We start from the raw sequence: 16,740 nt of genomic DNA on the forward strand, positions 1-16,740 counted from the left end.
AAGACATGATTTAACTGCAGACCATCCGTTTTAATTTGAAGGTATTTACAAGTAAATCAGGTAAACGTTGTTGGAATTACAACAGTTTGCAAATGTGCCTCCCACTTGTTAAGGGTCCAAAAGTAGTTGGACAATTTGCATCTAAGCCATTCCTTGGCCAGGTGTGTTATTCCCTCATTATTCCAATTACACTGAGAAGATAAAAGGTCCAGAGTTCATTTCAACTGTTCTGTTTGCATTTGGAATCTGTTCCTGTCAACTCTTAAGATGAGATCCAAAAAGCTGTCACTATCAGTCAAGCAAGCTATCATTAGGCTGAAAAAACAACAAACCCACCAGAGAGATAGATAAAACATTAGGCATGGCCAAAACAACTGCTTGAAACATTCTTAAATAGAAGAAACACAACAGTGAGTTTCACAGCAGTGAGACCTGTATTAAAACGTTGATCCATTTAGGTGGAAGTGACAAACTACAAGCTTTATGTGCTTTATATCTTCTAAACACGAATTTGGTCACTGTTTTGGAGCACACTAGCTTAAAGATATCTTAAAAGCTAACAATACTGATACTAACATCTAAAAAAAGTAAGTTTTTTAATTGGACCAATGGGCAGTCTGCGTATGTGGGACTCTTATTTTAAAAATGCGAGAAGCAGGGAGAATTAGCAGTTTTGTGAAGCAGGCAGCACTCAAAATGCAAGATATACAGATTTTTTTTTTATTTATTTAGCACCCCCCCGAAGAGGCACAACATCTCTTTAAATATATATTTTATTAGTCTAATGTGTATATTGCAGAATTTGCTATGTATATTTTCAAATGAGGCAACAGACTCATGTAAACTGATTTTTCTTGAGTGAATGGATGCCAGTACAATTTATGAAACATATATGTTCATGCAGAAGTTAATATCAATGGGCTTTATGCACACGCATTTTTAATTTTTAACCAGGCAGCCCCAGGGCTTTCCAGTCTTTCCATTACAAGATTGACATGTTAGAGATCTGATTTCTTTAAAAATATGTAATAGGTCACTGCCTGTTAGATATACGATATGAAGTGGGCCTCAGATCGGACAAGAAGCACTGCATTAAAGTCCATTTCCCCCCACAATGTCTTAAAAATATGACAGTTTATTTTACCCCAGTATTTTCAATGGATTTTCTGTGCTAGCCTGTTGCTACTGATGGCGCTAGTGGTTACAACAGCCTTTTTTCTAGTTTTATGCTTGAACAACTAAATGAATGCCTAAGTCTATTTAACTGAATGTATTGTAATTACATTACAACATCAATGATGTAAAAACAACATTGTGAAATTAAATAGTCACATTAAGCTTTCACCTAAAGTTTATCATTTGCCTATTGCTGTAAAGCTTCAGAGCAGATCTCATTAATATTCACAACCATTCCAAATAAGGTCAAAGCCAAGCTTTCATTCTTAGGATTATTCCTGTGGTTTAGATGAGGATGTAAAACGTTTTCTGTAGAAATGTTGAACTTATCTGAGCTGCATTCCTGTAGATCAGTGCACTGTACAACACCTTTAAGCCAATCCCCATATACTCTACCCCATGTTTAAAAAACAAGGTATTGTATATGAAATTTTTATTTCCAAAACTATCTTTCTCCAAGCTTTCAAAAGTTCCTTGTGGCCCTGTCATGCAACGGCATGTCTATACAAACACTCTTTCCCCCTCTATATCTCAATAAGTGTCAACAGTTCAGCATTTTTCCTGAGGTGGTTGGAAGTTGTCTTGCTAATTGCGTCATTCGGGGTTCCTACTGGATTTCAGTTTGACATCCATTGTAGTTAAAGTTAAAGCAGCAAACTTTCTCAAGTCTTCTGTAACTGAGAAATTCTATTAGAGGAAGAATTTCATCACATTGGCTGCAGATTTCAGCATAAGATTATAGAAATCTTTCAGTATGTTCAAAATGTATTTCAGATGATCAAATTGTGGCAAAAATCACCCAGTTTGAGTCTGGCTGAAATAGTTTTTGTTTAATTCTGTCTACTTTTATTTGATTATAATGTATTACCATAGAAATTGAGACTTTTTGGAGACATATGAATAAGGCAGTCAGGTCCAAGGTAAATCAAAGAACCATGATATTTGATCTAGGATTATTATAGAACCATTTTACTGCCACAGTCCTTTTGTAAGGCATCTTGGCTTTCTTTAGCTTTCTTTTATTCAGTCTGCGCTGTATAAATATTTCTGGGTGTCTGGCGAGGAAAAAGAGGAGCGGACGAAGGGTAGATTCATGGCTAAAAAGTTGACTTTTCCCTAACCCCCATTCTTGGCAAAAGCTCCAGAGTGATGGAGCATATGATTAGGGTATTGACATTCTAGCTGCCTTCTATAATGAATACAAACAGAGGGCCCAAAGAGCTTTCCAGAGCTTCAGGATGCACTGTCACATTCAGCAGTCTGCTGTGCTTGGTTATTCCACCTCGGTGCTCCGAGAGATGAAATGGCTCAAAACAACCCTGAACTGAGCATCGTGCACGGGGTCATGTGAGTGAATCATCTGAGCATTCTCTAGCTGGGAGTTGAGGTAGAACTGATTAAAAGGATATGACTGTTTTAGAAGGCCGTGTGCTCTATTGACTCCAAAGGAAGAAAGAAAGAGAAAGACAATGGGTTTGAAAGATTTGCCTGTCTAGAGATCAGAGCAACTTTTTATGTGGGTATAGAATGTGCAGTGACTGATAAAATGTTTGGTGTGTGTGTGTGTCATGGGTTTTCAAGAAAAAAGTGGCAAATAAGCCTTTCAGTTTGGATGAGTGGTCTAATTGGTGGATTTTCTGAATGCCTTGTTAGTCCTACAGAAGCCTTGAATCATTAGGCTGGTTTTTAGTAACAAACACTGTTACCTATGGACACTGCATGAGGTTGGACAGTTCTTTGTCAGCCGAGTTGGAGCCTGCTGTGAACTGGACACACATTTCTACTGACTTGAGGGAATGAACAACATAATGATGCAATGTGCTGTTTGCACGTCTATATTAACATGTCTAAAACAGTTTCTGGAGGCATTTTGGGACTTCTGCTTTGCTGTCCTTTATCACTACTATCTATTATTTACTAACTAGCTTAAATATAATATACATAGCAGTGAGAAATTAAAATAATATTGGCATTCGTGCTGCCTCTTCGCCCTTGTGTATTACTCTGCCCACACACTTTGCAAGAAGAAGACTACAGTTTAACAAATATCGCAGCTGCTGGACAACATAATGTACTTTTGAGGCTTGTTTAGGTGAGAATGTAGTTGTTTAGATTGCAAATATGCAGTTTATTTATAAGGATCGAGCCTATTTTATATATTCATAATTTCAGATATTCAGTGTGTTGGCGGCCACCCTGCCATACTATGCAGAGCAAAGACAGTTGACATTCCGCCACAAGATGGCGACAGAGACCCCAGAATTAGTCCTTAGGGGAGAAAAACAGCTTTTTTTCAATATACATTTGAAACTACAGCTAATCAAATATAAAATGGGTTAGTGACAATTTAAGTCGATCTTTCTCATATTTTGTAGTGCTGTATTGCAACAGAGAAATACTAGAAAACCTCTATAGACTTATAATCTTTTAAAGTTTTTTCATCACTTTAGACATTACGCTAGAGAATCATTCAAACACTAATTCTAAAGTGAAGTAGCATTGGGGTTTTTGAGACTCACCGTGTTTGATTTTCTTTTTATATAAACGATTATGCCGTCGAACTGTTGTATAAGCGCAACATCACACTTCTAGCAGTCCGATATGGCTTATATCAGCACTGGTGGGACACTAAGCCACTGTGGCGACAAGCCAATGCTATACAGTGCTGATATACAGCCATATTGCACTGCTACTTGTGTGTTTTGCTACGGTGGCCGAGAGAGCTTAACGCGCTGCAATTTAGGAAAGCACATGCAATTACAAAAAACACCAGCAAATAAAGAAACGATCTTCATCAGTTTGACAGCACACGTCACAACACAAACAACTGAAGAAACACGCAGCAAATTGATCACAACACTTGCAAATATGCACATAACACAACGGAAATGTTTTTAGGGGACCACATCCATATCTTAGCAGGGTCTGTTATGTTTTTGGGTCGTCTTGAAACATTTGCATTGTGTTATGTGCATGTTTGCAAGTGTTGTGACCGATTTGCTGCACATTTCTTTAGTTGTTTGTGTTGTTACCAATTTGCAACATGTGTGCTGTTTCTTTATTTGCTGGTGTTTTTGAAATTGCATGTGCTTTCTTAAATTACAGTGCATTAGGCTACGGCTACGGTATATTGCTCATATATGTGTACATATAGATAAATAGCCGTAAATTGATTTTTTTAGAATTCCCTTGATGACACTTAATTTTTATGTTTCATATGTTTTTCCATTTGTTTAACAAAGGTACAGTTTATGTAAATATAGGAAATTCTTTTACGGATTTTACAATATTTTTTAATATAAAATTATTTTTACCATACATTTTCTGGGTTGTTTTTTTACAGTATATACATATAAAAAATGATGTTAAGTTCAAGGCTGCTTGTTATTGCTCCTGGGTGGAAGTTGTAGAAACTAATTAATTATAATTATAGACAATTAATTATAGCTTTATCTTCAGACGCCTCTTTATCATTAGATAATGACAAACACTGACTAAAGAGATGAGAAAAGGGATTAGAATCATTTGTGGCTGCTTACAAAACTCTTAAAAGAAAATATGAATACAATTATCTGCAAATGTAGTGCATTGTTAACCAGTAAAAAAATATTATCCTTAAATCCAAGCAAACATTTTATTTTACTCGGCTAAATTTGCATATTAGCAAAACATTTAGCCTTGGCGGCTACTTTAAATATTGGGGGTAAAAACATTTCTTTTTGAATGTAAGAAACACTAAATGTACAGTGAAATGAGCATGCTGTGTTGTGCTTTAGCATGCTAATAACTGTCAATGCAAACTGTCTACACTCAAAATGATTGATGCATTGTGATGTGACAAAGCCGTTTCCTATTGTGCAAGCAGCGTTGTTTTCTCTGTCTACACGTGATGCTTATTCACGTGCAGTTTAGACGTCCTGACACAATTCATTAGCTGACCACTCCATTCCCAGTTTAGGTGTGTGTATGGAAGACACATGCTTGTACGTGCATGTATGTAGGTCAGGATTTGGGAAGCACAGCTGTTTGGCGGTATGTGGACTTGCAGTGGCATTGAGTATGACACATTGTAAAGCGTTTTATTTTATGGCCTAACACTCATTTTCAGTTGGCTGTCCAGGTGAGCTTGAGCAGTAATGACTATGATTGGAGTAAACATTCCGCTATAATTACACGTATACAACCATCCAGACGGTCACCAGACGAGTTGGGGAAATAGCCAAATTGCCTGGTTGCTTTGGTCTTAAGGAGTAACCATAGAAACAAAGAGAAGGTATTTCATGGCATGTTTATGCTGTGCTTTGAACAAATGTAATTGCTAACTGAAGACAAAAGTGTAAGGGAGGCCTGCATAAACTATGGAATGACATTCATTTTGTGTGCTACATTTGATATGCTTTCCTAGGCGGTAACTGTTTTTAAGAGATTTACATTTGAAAGTGAGTTTCTTTTTCACAGAATGCTTGTTAACATTTTTGTGTCCAAAATAATTTCATGTGCTAATAATGTATGGGAGCACTATATTTTGATGGTTTATTTGAGTATTGATAGACTGTCTGCTTGATATCTGTTGATTCTGCTCCTTCAACAGACGCTTAGCTGACTATAAGAAGTACATGTCAACTTACATCAACTCCAACTCCAACCTAACAGTCTACTTATAATCTAATGAGAATTAGTTGACATGTAGATGCAATGTAACTTCAATTCAACAAATGGACCATTAAAATGCAGTGTGACCTGATGTACCGCTGGCTCCTGTACTTCAGCCTTGTTTTTTCCAACATTTTTGAGGAATTTTTGAACTCTATCTAATCAAACACACATAATTTTGCTCATTAGTTTGTTAGTAGAGACTCCAAAATCATAAATGAAAGGGTCTGATAAGGCCAATACTATCTGGATGCAGCCTTTATGATGCAAGATGAGATTGCATCACTCAACGATGCAATGTCAGACACAATGCATTTAATGGAGTAAGTGACGTCACTGTGAGGGGTAGGGATAGGGTTAGGTGAGCGCATTAAAATGCATTGAATGCAGCTCAGATGCACTGCACCAGGTCTGCATCCAGACCCCTCTTGATAAAGCCAGGTGTATACAGTGCAAACTCTGATGGCTAGAAGATTGTATACCCAGTGTAGACACACAGTGTTGCCATATTAGCTGACTTTTTCTAGCCTAAAAGCTATTTTACACCCACCCAAACGCACATAAAAATGCTAAAAATGTTAGATTAATGTTCATTCAATTTTATTATTTAATATTTGAATCAGAAATTAGCCTAGGTACTTTACCTGTCATCATTTCAAATCAAACCAAATCATTTTTATTGTCACATCATCAGCAGCACGTGTGCTATGATAAGTGAAAAGCTTAGGTGCTGGCTCCAGACAGTACAAAATACAGACAGTGCAAATACAACAGCATACTCCCTAAGAAACAGGACAATGTAAAATTGACAGCGATATGTTCAATGAATAGGTGTCCACATATGGCTCGTTTTGACTGATTGGTACAGTACGGTACGGTTCGGGTCGGTGCGGGTCACCTTTATCAGCCTTGCGTTTCCACTAGCAAGGGTACCCTTTTGGTGGGCGTGGTGTATGACAAATTTTCAGTCGACGTCATGGTCGCTCGAGAAAATAACACTATAATAAATCTGCACAGGTCGCACACATATCAATATGAAAACCACTTCTCACAAAACAGATGCTTTACACACATAAATACCTCTGTTTAAATGTTTATTACTAACTTTTCTATGAACATGAGTTGATTATAACTGCAGATCAATGACAGTGCGAAATAGTCTACTGTAATGTCTGTAATTATTTTAAATAAATAAATAAATGAACATATATGAACACATACTGACCCTTACAGTCCTCGATATGTTACCAACTACAGAAAAAGTACACACAACATACATTTCATCCTTAATTAGGTTCAAAACAACACAAAGTATAAAATACAGTCAGTGAAAACCTCTCATCTGTGTCTAATCTTCAGCAGCACGTGTAGCCTCTGTTAGGCCGTACTCACACTAGGTACAGTTGCCTCGAACCGGGCCAAAGCACGCTTGTCCCTCCTCCCTTCTCCCCCGACGGCCCGCGCTCACACCACAAACGGGCTTCGGCACGCTTACATCATCACTGCTGTGCTGTTCAGTGAGAAGCACTCTCTCTCTTAAAAATTAAAACAAGGCAGTTTGTTCACATTTGATGAAGAAATAACGTGCTCCTTGGCTTTCCCTTTTTTTATATGCTCTACTTTCGCGTTTGTCGTTTTCTTTTTGAATGTGTCATTCTCGCGTTTGTCAGCTTCTCACAGGAATGGGTTTCCAAAGCTTGTCAATAATCAACCGTTATTATATAACGTAAAACGTTAGTATGATCAGCTCAAGAAGTTAGTTATTTCAGATAAAGACGTGCGGCGAGCGCAAGTTATCACTCGCTTTGTATTTCGAAACATGGCTGGTCCTTTGTTTACATTTTGGCTTGTTGCGTAAGCGAATGACTTATCTCTGTAAACCAATAGCGCTCAGCTGCATGTCTAGCTCCACCTTTTGGTACCGTTTCTTGTGTTTGGGACCCTTTCGAAAGGGTGCCGAAAAAGTGGTATGGTACGGTAATATAGTTGTAGGCAATATTATTTTAAGCATAAAGCTTTGTTTAAGCTTTGTGTATATATAAGTGAAACAATTCACATATAAATTGATTCTCTTTTCTATCCAAACAAGCTCAATGTTTTCTCCATCAGCAGATCTTTCCATATTGTGTGCTCTGTTCCAACGTTTGCAATATTTTTTGCCTGTGTCTCCCTATATCTTATTTTCTTCCTCATTATAGCATCTGGTTAAACACGATAATGCAATTGTTCCATTGCCAAATTTCTGCTCTTCACATCAGAAAACAACAGCATGCTAATGCAGCCATAGAGCCTGTGAAACGCAATATGCCACAATGCCAATGTGTCAAGAAACATTCTACAAAGTATCGAATGAATATCTTCCATATTATGAAGTACTGATTTGTTTTGGGCCGAAGCAGTGGGTAGTGCTGTCGCCTCACAGCAAGAAGGTCGCTGGTTCGATCCTCGGCTCAGTTGGCATTTCTGTGTGGAGTTTGCATGTTCTCCCTGTGTTTGCGTGGGTTTCCTCCGGGTGCTCCGGTTTCCCCCACAGTACAAAGACAAGCAGTACAGGTGAATTGGGTTGGCTAAATAGTCAGTAGTCCCTGAGTGTGTGTGTGTGTGTGTGTGTGTGTGTGTGTGTGTGTGTGTGTGTGTGTGTGTGTGTGTGTGTGTGTGTGTGTGTGTGTGTGTGTGTGTGTGTGTGAGAATGTGTGTGTGTGATTGTTTCGCAGAGATAGGTTGCGGCTGGAAAGGCATCCGCTGCGTAAAAACTGGCCGGATAAGTTGGCGGTTCATTCCGCTGTGGCGACCCTGGATTAATAAAGGGACTAAGCTGACAAGAAAATGAATGAATGATTTGTTTTGAAAGTCTTTACTTACAAAGAAATACAATGCTTTAAAGTAACCACTGCGCATAAGTTAGTTGATATTTAACAGGATCTTTAAAAGTTCAGTGGATGTATTTGGCTACTTACCCTATTATTACCCCTAATTCTTGAGTTCTCACCATGCAATCTAATTTAAAGTCAATTAGGTACATAAATGCATCAGTTTAATCGTATTGTTGAGAAGAGATGCTTCCTTCTCCTGCTGTAAAGGGGCAATAATGATAAAGCATCCTAAGAGTTGTAAACAGGGGGATGCCATTCACCTTTCCACCCACATGCTGGGTCAATGCTAATGTGGACGGTGGCCTTCTGATGGGTGGGACAAGGGGGCAGGGCTCTGATGGAGCCGGTGGGATGGTGAGGTTGGGGGGAGGGTTGATTGTGGAGTAAAGAGGTGAGGGGAAGAGAGGGGTTGTTGAGAGTTCTTGCGAACAGCTAAACTGATAACGTCGGCTCCGTACAGGCCACCCATGACATCACAGCAGAGGATTACAGCTAGAAAGAGATCCAGAAACACAGAGGAAGGCCAGAGAGATGGAGAGATAGGAAAAGTACACAGAGGAGAAAGAAACAGGCAAATGATCCATGTGGATAGCTGCTTTTTGAGTGACAGCACTAATCCCTGACAAGGACAAATTGGGAAAACAGATTAATGCTGAGTGGTCGGGTCTCTGGAGCGGAGCCGGAGCCGGGGCTCTGCTGCACAGCTGCGTGTCAGTAGTCGGGAAACTGGTGCACTTCAGCCAAGGCTGATAGTGGGAAACACACCAATGTGCAGTAGGCAGTGAGGCGAATCCACACTTATAGCTACTCATGGTGGGCAGACTCGGACTAATGCCTCTAGTCAGAGCTCCCAGCTGGAGGGAGAGAAAAACATGGACTGTGGAGGAAAGTAAGTGGAGCGGCACTATGAAACTGAAGTAAGTCAGTCTTTCAGAAGAACTTGTGATTTAAGATTGGAAGTTTGATCTTCACTATAACTATTGAGTTCTGTTGCTGGTTTAAATTGACAACCGACAGCCTGGCTTGGTTTTTATTTATTTTTCTACAGTATTTGCAGAAAGTACTGTGAAAAATAAAGCATCTTCAATGGTTATGTCCGGGGGTAGGTTCAGAAGTAGAGCCTACTTATTACTCAGATATTGTACTTATTATAATAAGCACATTTGTGATCCTAGATCACAAAACCAAGTGTAATTTTTTTTTTTTTAAATTGAGAGTTATACTTGTATCTAAAAGCGTATTAAATAAGCTTTTAGTTGATGTAAGGTTTGTTTGGATAGGATCATATTTGGCCAGAGATATAATCTAAAATCTGAGGGTTCAAAACGTAAATATTGAAAATTATATCTCTTTAAAAGTTGTCCAAGTTACTAATATAAAAGTTTTTTTTTATAGATTTACAGAACACAATTTAGTAAGTGTCACAAAATTAACTTGACTTAATATTCAAATTATTTTTGGCATAAAATAAAAATCTAAAATGTTGACTCATACTATGTATTTTTGACTTATCCCAAATATATATATATATATATATGTATATATATATATATATATATATATATATATATATATATATATATATATATATATATAAACAACAAAAGGTTATGTGATGCAGGCTTACATATTATAAACAAATTGAATAGGACTGTAAAATGAAGTTCTACTTTCAACATCTTTAAGTAATAAATCAATGATTTGTTTTTCAGCCAATTAAATCAAACAGCTTAAAGAAGGCTTCGAAAAGAATAATTTCCCTTTTTTATTAAATAGTAAAATGTTTTAAACTGGTTTAAAACCAACAGTTGGTCCTTAACAAACTCCTTGATTGATGACTTTAGCCTCAGTAGGATCTGTTTTGTTGACATTGCTCGCTTGAGATGTGCCCTGTTGTTTTAGCATGTATTTACTCTGGCTGAACCTCCAGCTGGTAGTCTCTGTTCCTAAACACATGGTCAAGCTTGAGTTTGCCTGTAAGCCCTTAGCATACCTGGTATTAAGAAGTGCTTTACAATCTCTTTGTAAATGAGGTATAAAACATCCTGAGCTTGTCCATTTTGGAAATTCTCCCAGGGTTAGATGAACATGCATTTGATCAGATTGTTTTTACAAGCCACAAAAAGCCACCTACTCTGTGGCAACTGACCTAATTCTTAAACATTTTGCGAAGCACAGTGTCCAGATGGAGATTAAAACTTCGATGGCTGGAGTCATGATTTTTGGTTTGAAGAACCAAGCACTTTGTTATCCACCATTCTTGACTTCTGGTGTGCTTTTCAGTGCACAAAAAAACTAAAGCTTCTTGTTTTTCATGATTTCTGTCATGATTTTATGTTAAATAATTAATTTCCACAAGCCTAATTTGTTGATTTTGCTCCACCAAACAGATTAAAACACCAGGCGTAAACAGGAATGTGTCTTAACTTCTCAATCTGTGCACAAATCAACCAAAATGCATCCTAAATCCTGGTGTAAACAGGAGCTGTTTGTGTGTTTTTGCCATGGAGTGGCTGAGGCTGGTACTCAAGTAGTAGAGACTAAAATGGAGGGGGCCCTTGGTGGCAGAATGACATGGTGTGAAGAGTATGCAGTGGGCCGTGAGATACTCTGGTGTGTCGTTTTAGGTGGATGATGGAGGTGTTGATGGATCTATCGCTTCAGGATAGAAGCCCCAGGGATATACCCAAGCCGAGCCCACTTCCTGTCCTTAGGCATTTTTTTTTTTTGACTGAAGTATTGATGTATCCAAATGGACTGATCCACAAACACATATCCATCCATTATGGTTTGCTGAATTATCCCATGTTTTACTGTATACTTCATCTTTCTCATTTGCATTTAATTATTGCATTTAACCTATGGCAGGAATTTTTTTGCAAAGTCTTTTACAAAAAAGACTGGTAGGAGTAATCAAAGACAAAAACAACAAAAACATATAAATGATATTATAGTTTTAAACCTTTTTCGACTGTCTTATTTAGTGTTGGGATGTGAATCTAATAATAATAGGCTTGAGTCACATTCATATTCAGAGAAAAAGCGAATGTATTGTATTAGCATATTAACTCACCTTAACATTGCATGAATTAAACTACAATAAAGTCATTAAAAACCTGCATTGGTTTCCTAACAATTAGACATATTCCCTTCACCAAAGCACAGATGGAATCTCATATTAATAGGTTTGAGTCACATTAATATTCAGAAATAAAGCAAGTGTAATGTGCAAGTAAATTAATTTGCCTTAAAATTGGATGTTTTTGACTGCGTTAAAGTCATCAAAACTACAATATTTTTATGAAGATTAGACAGAAATTCTTATTATAAAAACACTTTGGGCTCTATTTTGACGGTCCATGCGCAAAGCGCAAAGCACAAAACGCAGGGCGCAAACGCTTTCAGGGGTGTCAAAGCGCATTTTTGCTAATTTAAGGACGGAAAAATCCGCTTTGCACTATGGCACATGGTCTAAAAGGGTTGAGTTTATTTTCTTAATGAGTTATAGGTGTGTTTTGAGAACAAACCAATCAGAGTCTCATCTCCCATTACCTTTAAGAGCCAGCTGTGTCGCGCCATAAGCGCATTGCTATTAACATGATGTAAAGTAAGTTCACTTTCGCTTTTGCTCTCTTGAATAGGGAAACCTTACCGCACAGACATCAATTAGCCTATAAAGAATTAATTTTGTTTGTTAAGCGCAAATATTTGTTTCAAAACTATTTCTAAATTCAGTTCTAATTTCCAGCAAACGAATAAATGATTAATATTAACAAAGTGTGCTCAAAATACTGAGTTATTTCCAAATACACATGCTGTGACCCATATGGTCTAAAACCTGACAGGTGGACAAATCTAAGCTTGTTTTTAATAAAACAAATATAATTATGGATATAATAAATAATACTGTTAATAATAATAACATTATACAAAAGCAAATTGTTATGAATGAACAGAAAAAGCCTCCCGAGATGAAGAAAGTATGATGGCAGTGGTTTTTAAATTCATGTAGGTTAGAAATTAATATGTTTTGTAATATTTTAATCATTTATATTTATATCCTATATATATCCTTACTATATATATATATATATATCTTTAAGATGTTATATCTTTTTCATATGTAAAGATATTTGCGTATTGCTCTACATCTTGTGTGCCAGACAATAGACCGACTTTGTTCTGGTCTAAAGAACAGACTATTTACAGTTTCTCAAAATAGCAATGGGCCAAAACACGCCTGCTTTTTAGACCAGGACGCCTATGGGCGCCAAGCTTAGAGTAGCAAAAGACCGCGCCTTGCGCCACATTGCGCCGGGTGTATGATAGGGCCCTTAAAGTTAGTTTTGGTGTTTTTTTTTTATTAATTTATTTTTAAAAAATATTTTTATGATTTTTATTTTTGTCTTTGCATTATTCTTGGTAGAAATTTGTGATAAAACAAAAACAAACAAATAACATAAAAACTATAATTTAACTTTAAAAAGATCACAATCAAGGGAAAAAATTAAATTGTCTAAAATAGGCTGCAATTTATAGTAGGAGCTTCATTTGAATTTATATGCAGGGTGAAAATGACAGTTTTCATGATATTTGTCCTCAGTGACTATAGATACAACCAATGTAGCAAAAACAAATGTAAGCTGTATATTTGCAATAGCAAAAATTTAAACATACAGGCATATTTACACATAGAAATACACATTTAAAAAAATAACATTCTAAATAAACAGAACAAATAACAGCCTAACATAAAACCAGTGTTTTTTTATGCTTTGTTTGTTAAGACAGTGGTCTTGTGTCTTGTTCCCCACACCTTTACAAGATGTCAGTCCCATGTAATGTCTCTCACCCACTCTTTCCATTATCCGCCACATCTTCCTGCTTTATACACACCCCTAGGTTGTGTGAATAACCCCTGTTTTGTGAGTCTCTCAGCCCAAACACTTCTCACCGGAATGATTATCACCTTCGAGAAAACACAGAGAGCACTAAAGCTTCTTTGTTTCGTCTGAAAGGAGGCAGACTCACCTTTGAAGCGCTTGTGAAACAAATGTACTGTCAGCGTTTTAGCATCACAATGGGTTCTCTCTCATATGTCACAGTCTTGAAGCTTTCTGCTAGTGCTCTACACTGTTAACCGTGTGTTCCTACTGTGTAAAGAGGTGTAGTGGCAGAGATTTATTTGATGAAATTAGATGACAATGCTTCTCATTGAATCATTAGCAGTTTTTTGCATATTCTTAAGATTTCGTGGGGTGAAATAGTGTAATTTGATACAACAGCATTCATATATTAGGTGACTGGGCAGTGGCAGGACGTCTGGACTCCATTTACACCTGGTATTGACATCTGACAGCTGAGAAAGATTTGTTTGTCCTGCTATTGGCATGTTTTCTTATACCTTGTAAAATGTCAACTAATAAAATATTGGAAGATATCTAAGATCAACTAAAGCTCTTGCTTGGATTTGACAAATTATTTTAAGTCTGCACAAAAAAAAAACTATAAAAAAGGGAAATCAATAATTTTCAAATCATCGACATTGGCAATATCTTGGAGTCATGTATTGGACCAACTAAAACATTACTAAACTAAATAAATGTAATAGAAGGGACGATGACAATTGAATTGAGATCCTTTTCCAGTTTTATTAAGAATCGTCAGGCAGGCAACGGTCAAACAGGTAGCAAACAGGAGCATAAAGGTAATCCAAGATCGTAGTCAAAAATAGGTGAATACAGGCGGCAAAGAATCAATAAGGACAAACAAGGCAAGGATCAAAACACAGAAAGACTAGAGAGGATTAACGCTTCGTAATGCTACTATATAATGAGATTTAGCAAAGTGTATGTGTGTGTGAGAGGTGAATACAAAATCCAGGGAATCAGTCCCCGATGAGTTACCAGCTGTATATGTAATCAGGGGTAATCAGGAACTGGTGTGTGTGAGGTGCATGATGGTATTTGTAGTCCAGTTCAGTGACAGATCAATCTGGAAGGATTGGATCGCTGTTGATTATGACAATAAATGAAGAAATGATAAATAGTTGAACCTGCTTGATTATTTTTTACAATGTAAAATAAAATATATACATTATTGTTTAAAATTTTGTGCTCAGTGAGGAATGCCATTTTGAAACAAACACGTTTATTAAGCAAGGATGCATTGAAAATTGATAAAACAGAAACTTTTTATCAAACCTCTGTGTAATTGCTATTACTGTGGTTCAGTTGGATAAGTCTGAGCACTGAACCATCTGAACCTTGATGTACACCAAATAAGCAGACATAGACTGCTAAAAAGACAGTAACAGTCCTCTTGTGAACACATTTTGGCGTGGTTCGATTGAAATATGAACACTTTACAAAACATCTTTCTCATTTACACTAAACGGGTTTGGTACAATACATTACTTATTAGGAAATAATATATGGTATCTAAAGGGGGTGGCGCAGTGGGCTGTTCCTTTAGTGGGGCTCCTTTGGTGGGGTTTCTTCAGGTTCAGGCAAAGATCTTTATCTCTAGCACAGCCCAGTCACGAAATCATACTGTTATTACAAAGTTATTACAACAATTAAAATATTGCAATTATAAAGCTGACCAATCATCTTCTTGTCATTTTCTTGTGACAAAGCAAGAACATGATCTTCTGTATGTCCTCTATTGTTTACAAGACCATTCACCTTTAAAAATGTGTTGCAACACTTCCTGCATACGTAAAATACATCATATGTGAAAGGCCTCCATGGCTTTCTTCTTCATGTAAGAATGACGTTTATCGTGATTGTCCGGCATACATTATGCTTAACAAGTGACATCGATTGCAACTTTCTGCCATAAACCAAACCTACCACCTGTAAGGTCACCCATACTGAAGTACTATGGGACTGTGCTGTACTATACTGAACCAAATCGGTCAGTAGAAATGAGCCATAAATTAACCTAAAAACTTGACTTGTATAACTAAATTCAACCATAAAACCAACAGAACTGATCAAACATTCCTGTTTTGGTCTCCTAAACAGGGATTCAGTAATACAAAGTGTTAAAATTTTATTTAATGCATGGAACAGGACGGAAGAGATAGAGACCATGGTGACATTTACATATCTTGGTGACAGTTATGCAGATTGGTTGTAGCATAGTCCTTTTATTCTGAATAAACAGGGATGTTTAGGCAGCAAAAAGTTGGTGTTTTTCATTGTTACAGTGGAGGTCTGTGACAGCTCAGGGAAAAAGCGTGAAAACTGCTGTGTCAGGAAGACTATCTAGCCCACTCACATGCAGTCACCACAGGAAGAGCTGCAGGCATCAGCGAGCCCCTAGACGGCACGGTGGATCTGCTGATTCATATCAATGGACTGAATGGAGCTGATGTTTGCCGCAATGCTATATATGAAATAACTGCTGTCAAATCAGTCAAATTCCAAGTGCCTGCAATAGGGTTTTTATACATCGAAATGATGTTGATATTTTAAAAAGTGAGAATTTCTAGATACTTCTATACTTAGATTATAGTTGATCTTTTGTATACCCTCTGACAACACACATGCAAGCATTCTCTACATAATAAAGGCTCATTGCAGGCTTCCCATGGTGTGTTATAGTAACAAGGATTTATACAGTAATTGCTTTTGCACTGTATTTTTGCACAATACACATGATAGACAAGTCACTGTCGCTACCTTATTAGTTATTTCAAAGCCTCCACTTCTTAAGAATGCTGATTAAAGCCAATCCCAAATAACAATTGAAACCTATTTCACAAGGGAAAACAGTAAATAAGGAAGACAAGGGAACCGGCGGCTCTTCTAAAGAGGTCTCCGGTTTGCCTGGATTTATGGAATACCGATCAGATCAAGCAAGGTTATTAATTGTGTTACCAGACTATACATTTAAAGGTTTATTACCTATTGTCTTTGCAGACCGCAGATGTGGCTGAGGTTGACAATTCCCATGAGGTCATCAAGCCTGAATATCCTCTGTTGTGGCTGGAGGGAACAAAAGCAGCGGCTCACAATCCCATCACGATCCA

The 16,740-nt window shown here is 37.3% G+C and overlaps 1 protein-coding gene across 3 annotated transcripts in view; it reads left to right on the top strand.

Annotated features, from left to right (window-relative positions):
• kif26ab (kinesin family member 26Ab) overlaps positions 1-16,740 on the top strand; it is a 174,298-nt gene that overhangs the window by 90,696 nt on the left and 66,862 nt on the right. The window contains exon 1 of one of the 3 annotated variants that reach the window (XM_087291022.1): positions 9,117-9,619. The exons of the other annotated variants lie outside the window; for them this stretch is intronic. Within the exon in view, the coding sequence (XP_087147148.1) occupies positions 9,513-9,619 (107 nt within the window). The 5' untranslated portion in view covers positions 9,117-9,512. Of the gene's footprint in view, positions 1-9,116; positions 9,620-16,740 lie in introns of those variants that run through there. 3 annotated transcript variants of the gene reach the window in all.

The sequence above is a fragment of the Danio rerio genome, chromosome 17 (assembly GCF_052040795.2).
Source record: "Danio rerio strain M-AB ecotype USA chromosome 17, GRCz13ab, whole genome shotgun sequence".
Lineage (NCBI taxonomy): Eukaryota > Metazoa > Chordata > Actinopteri > Cypriniformes > Danionidae > Danio > Danio rerio.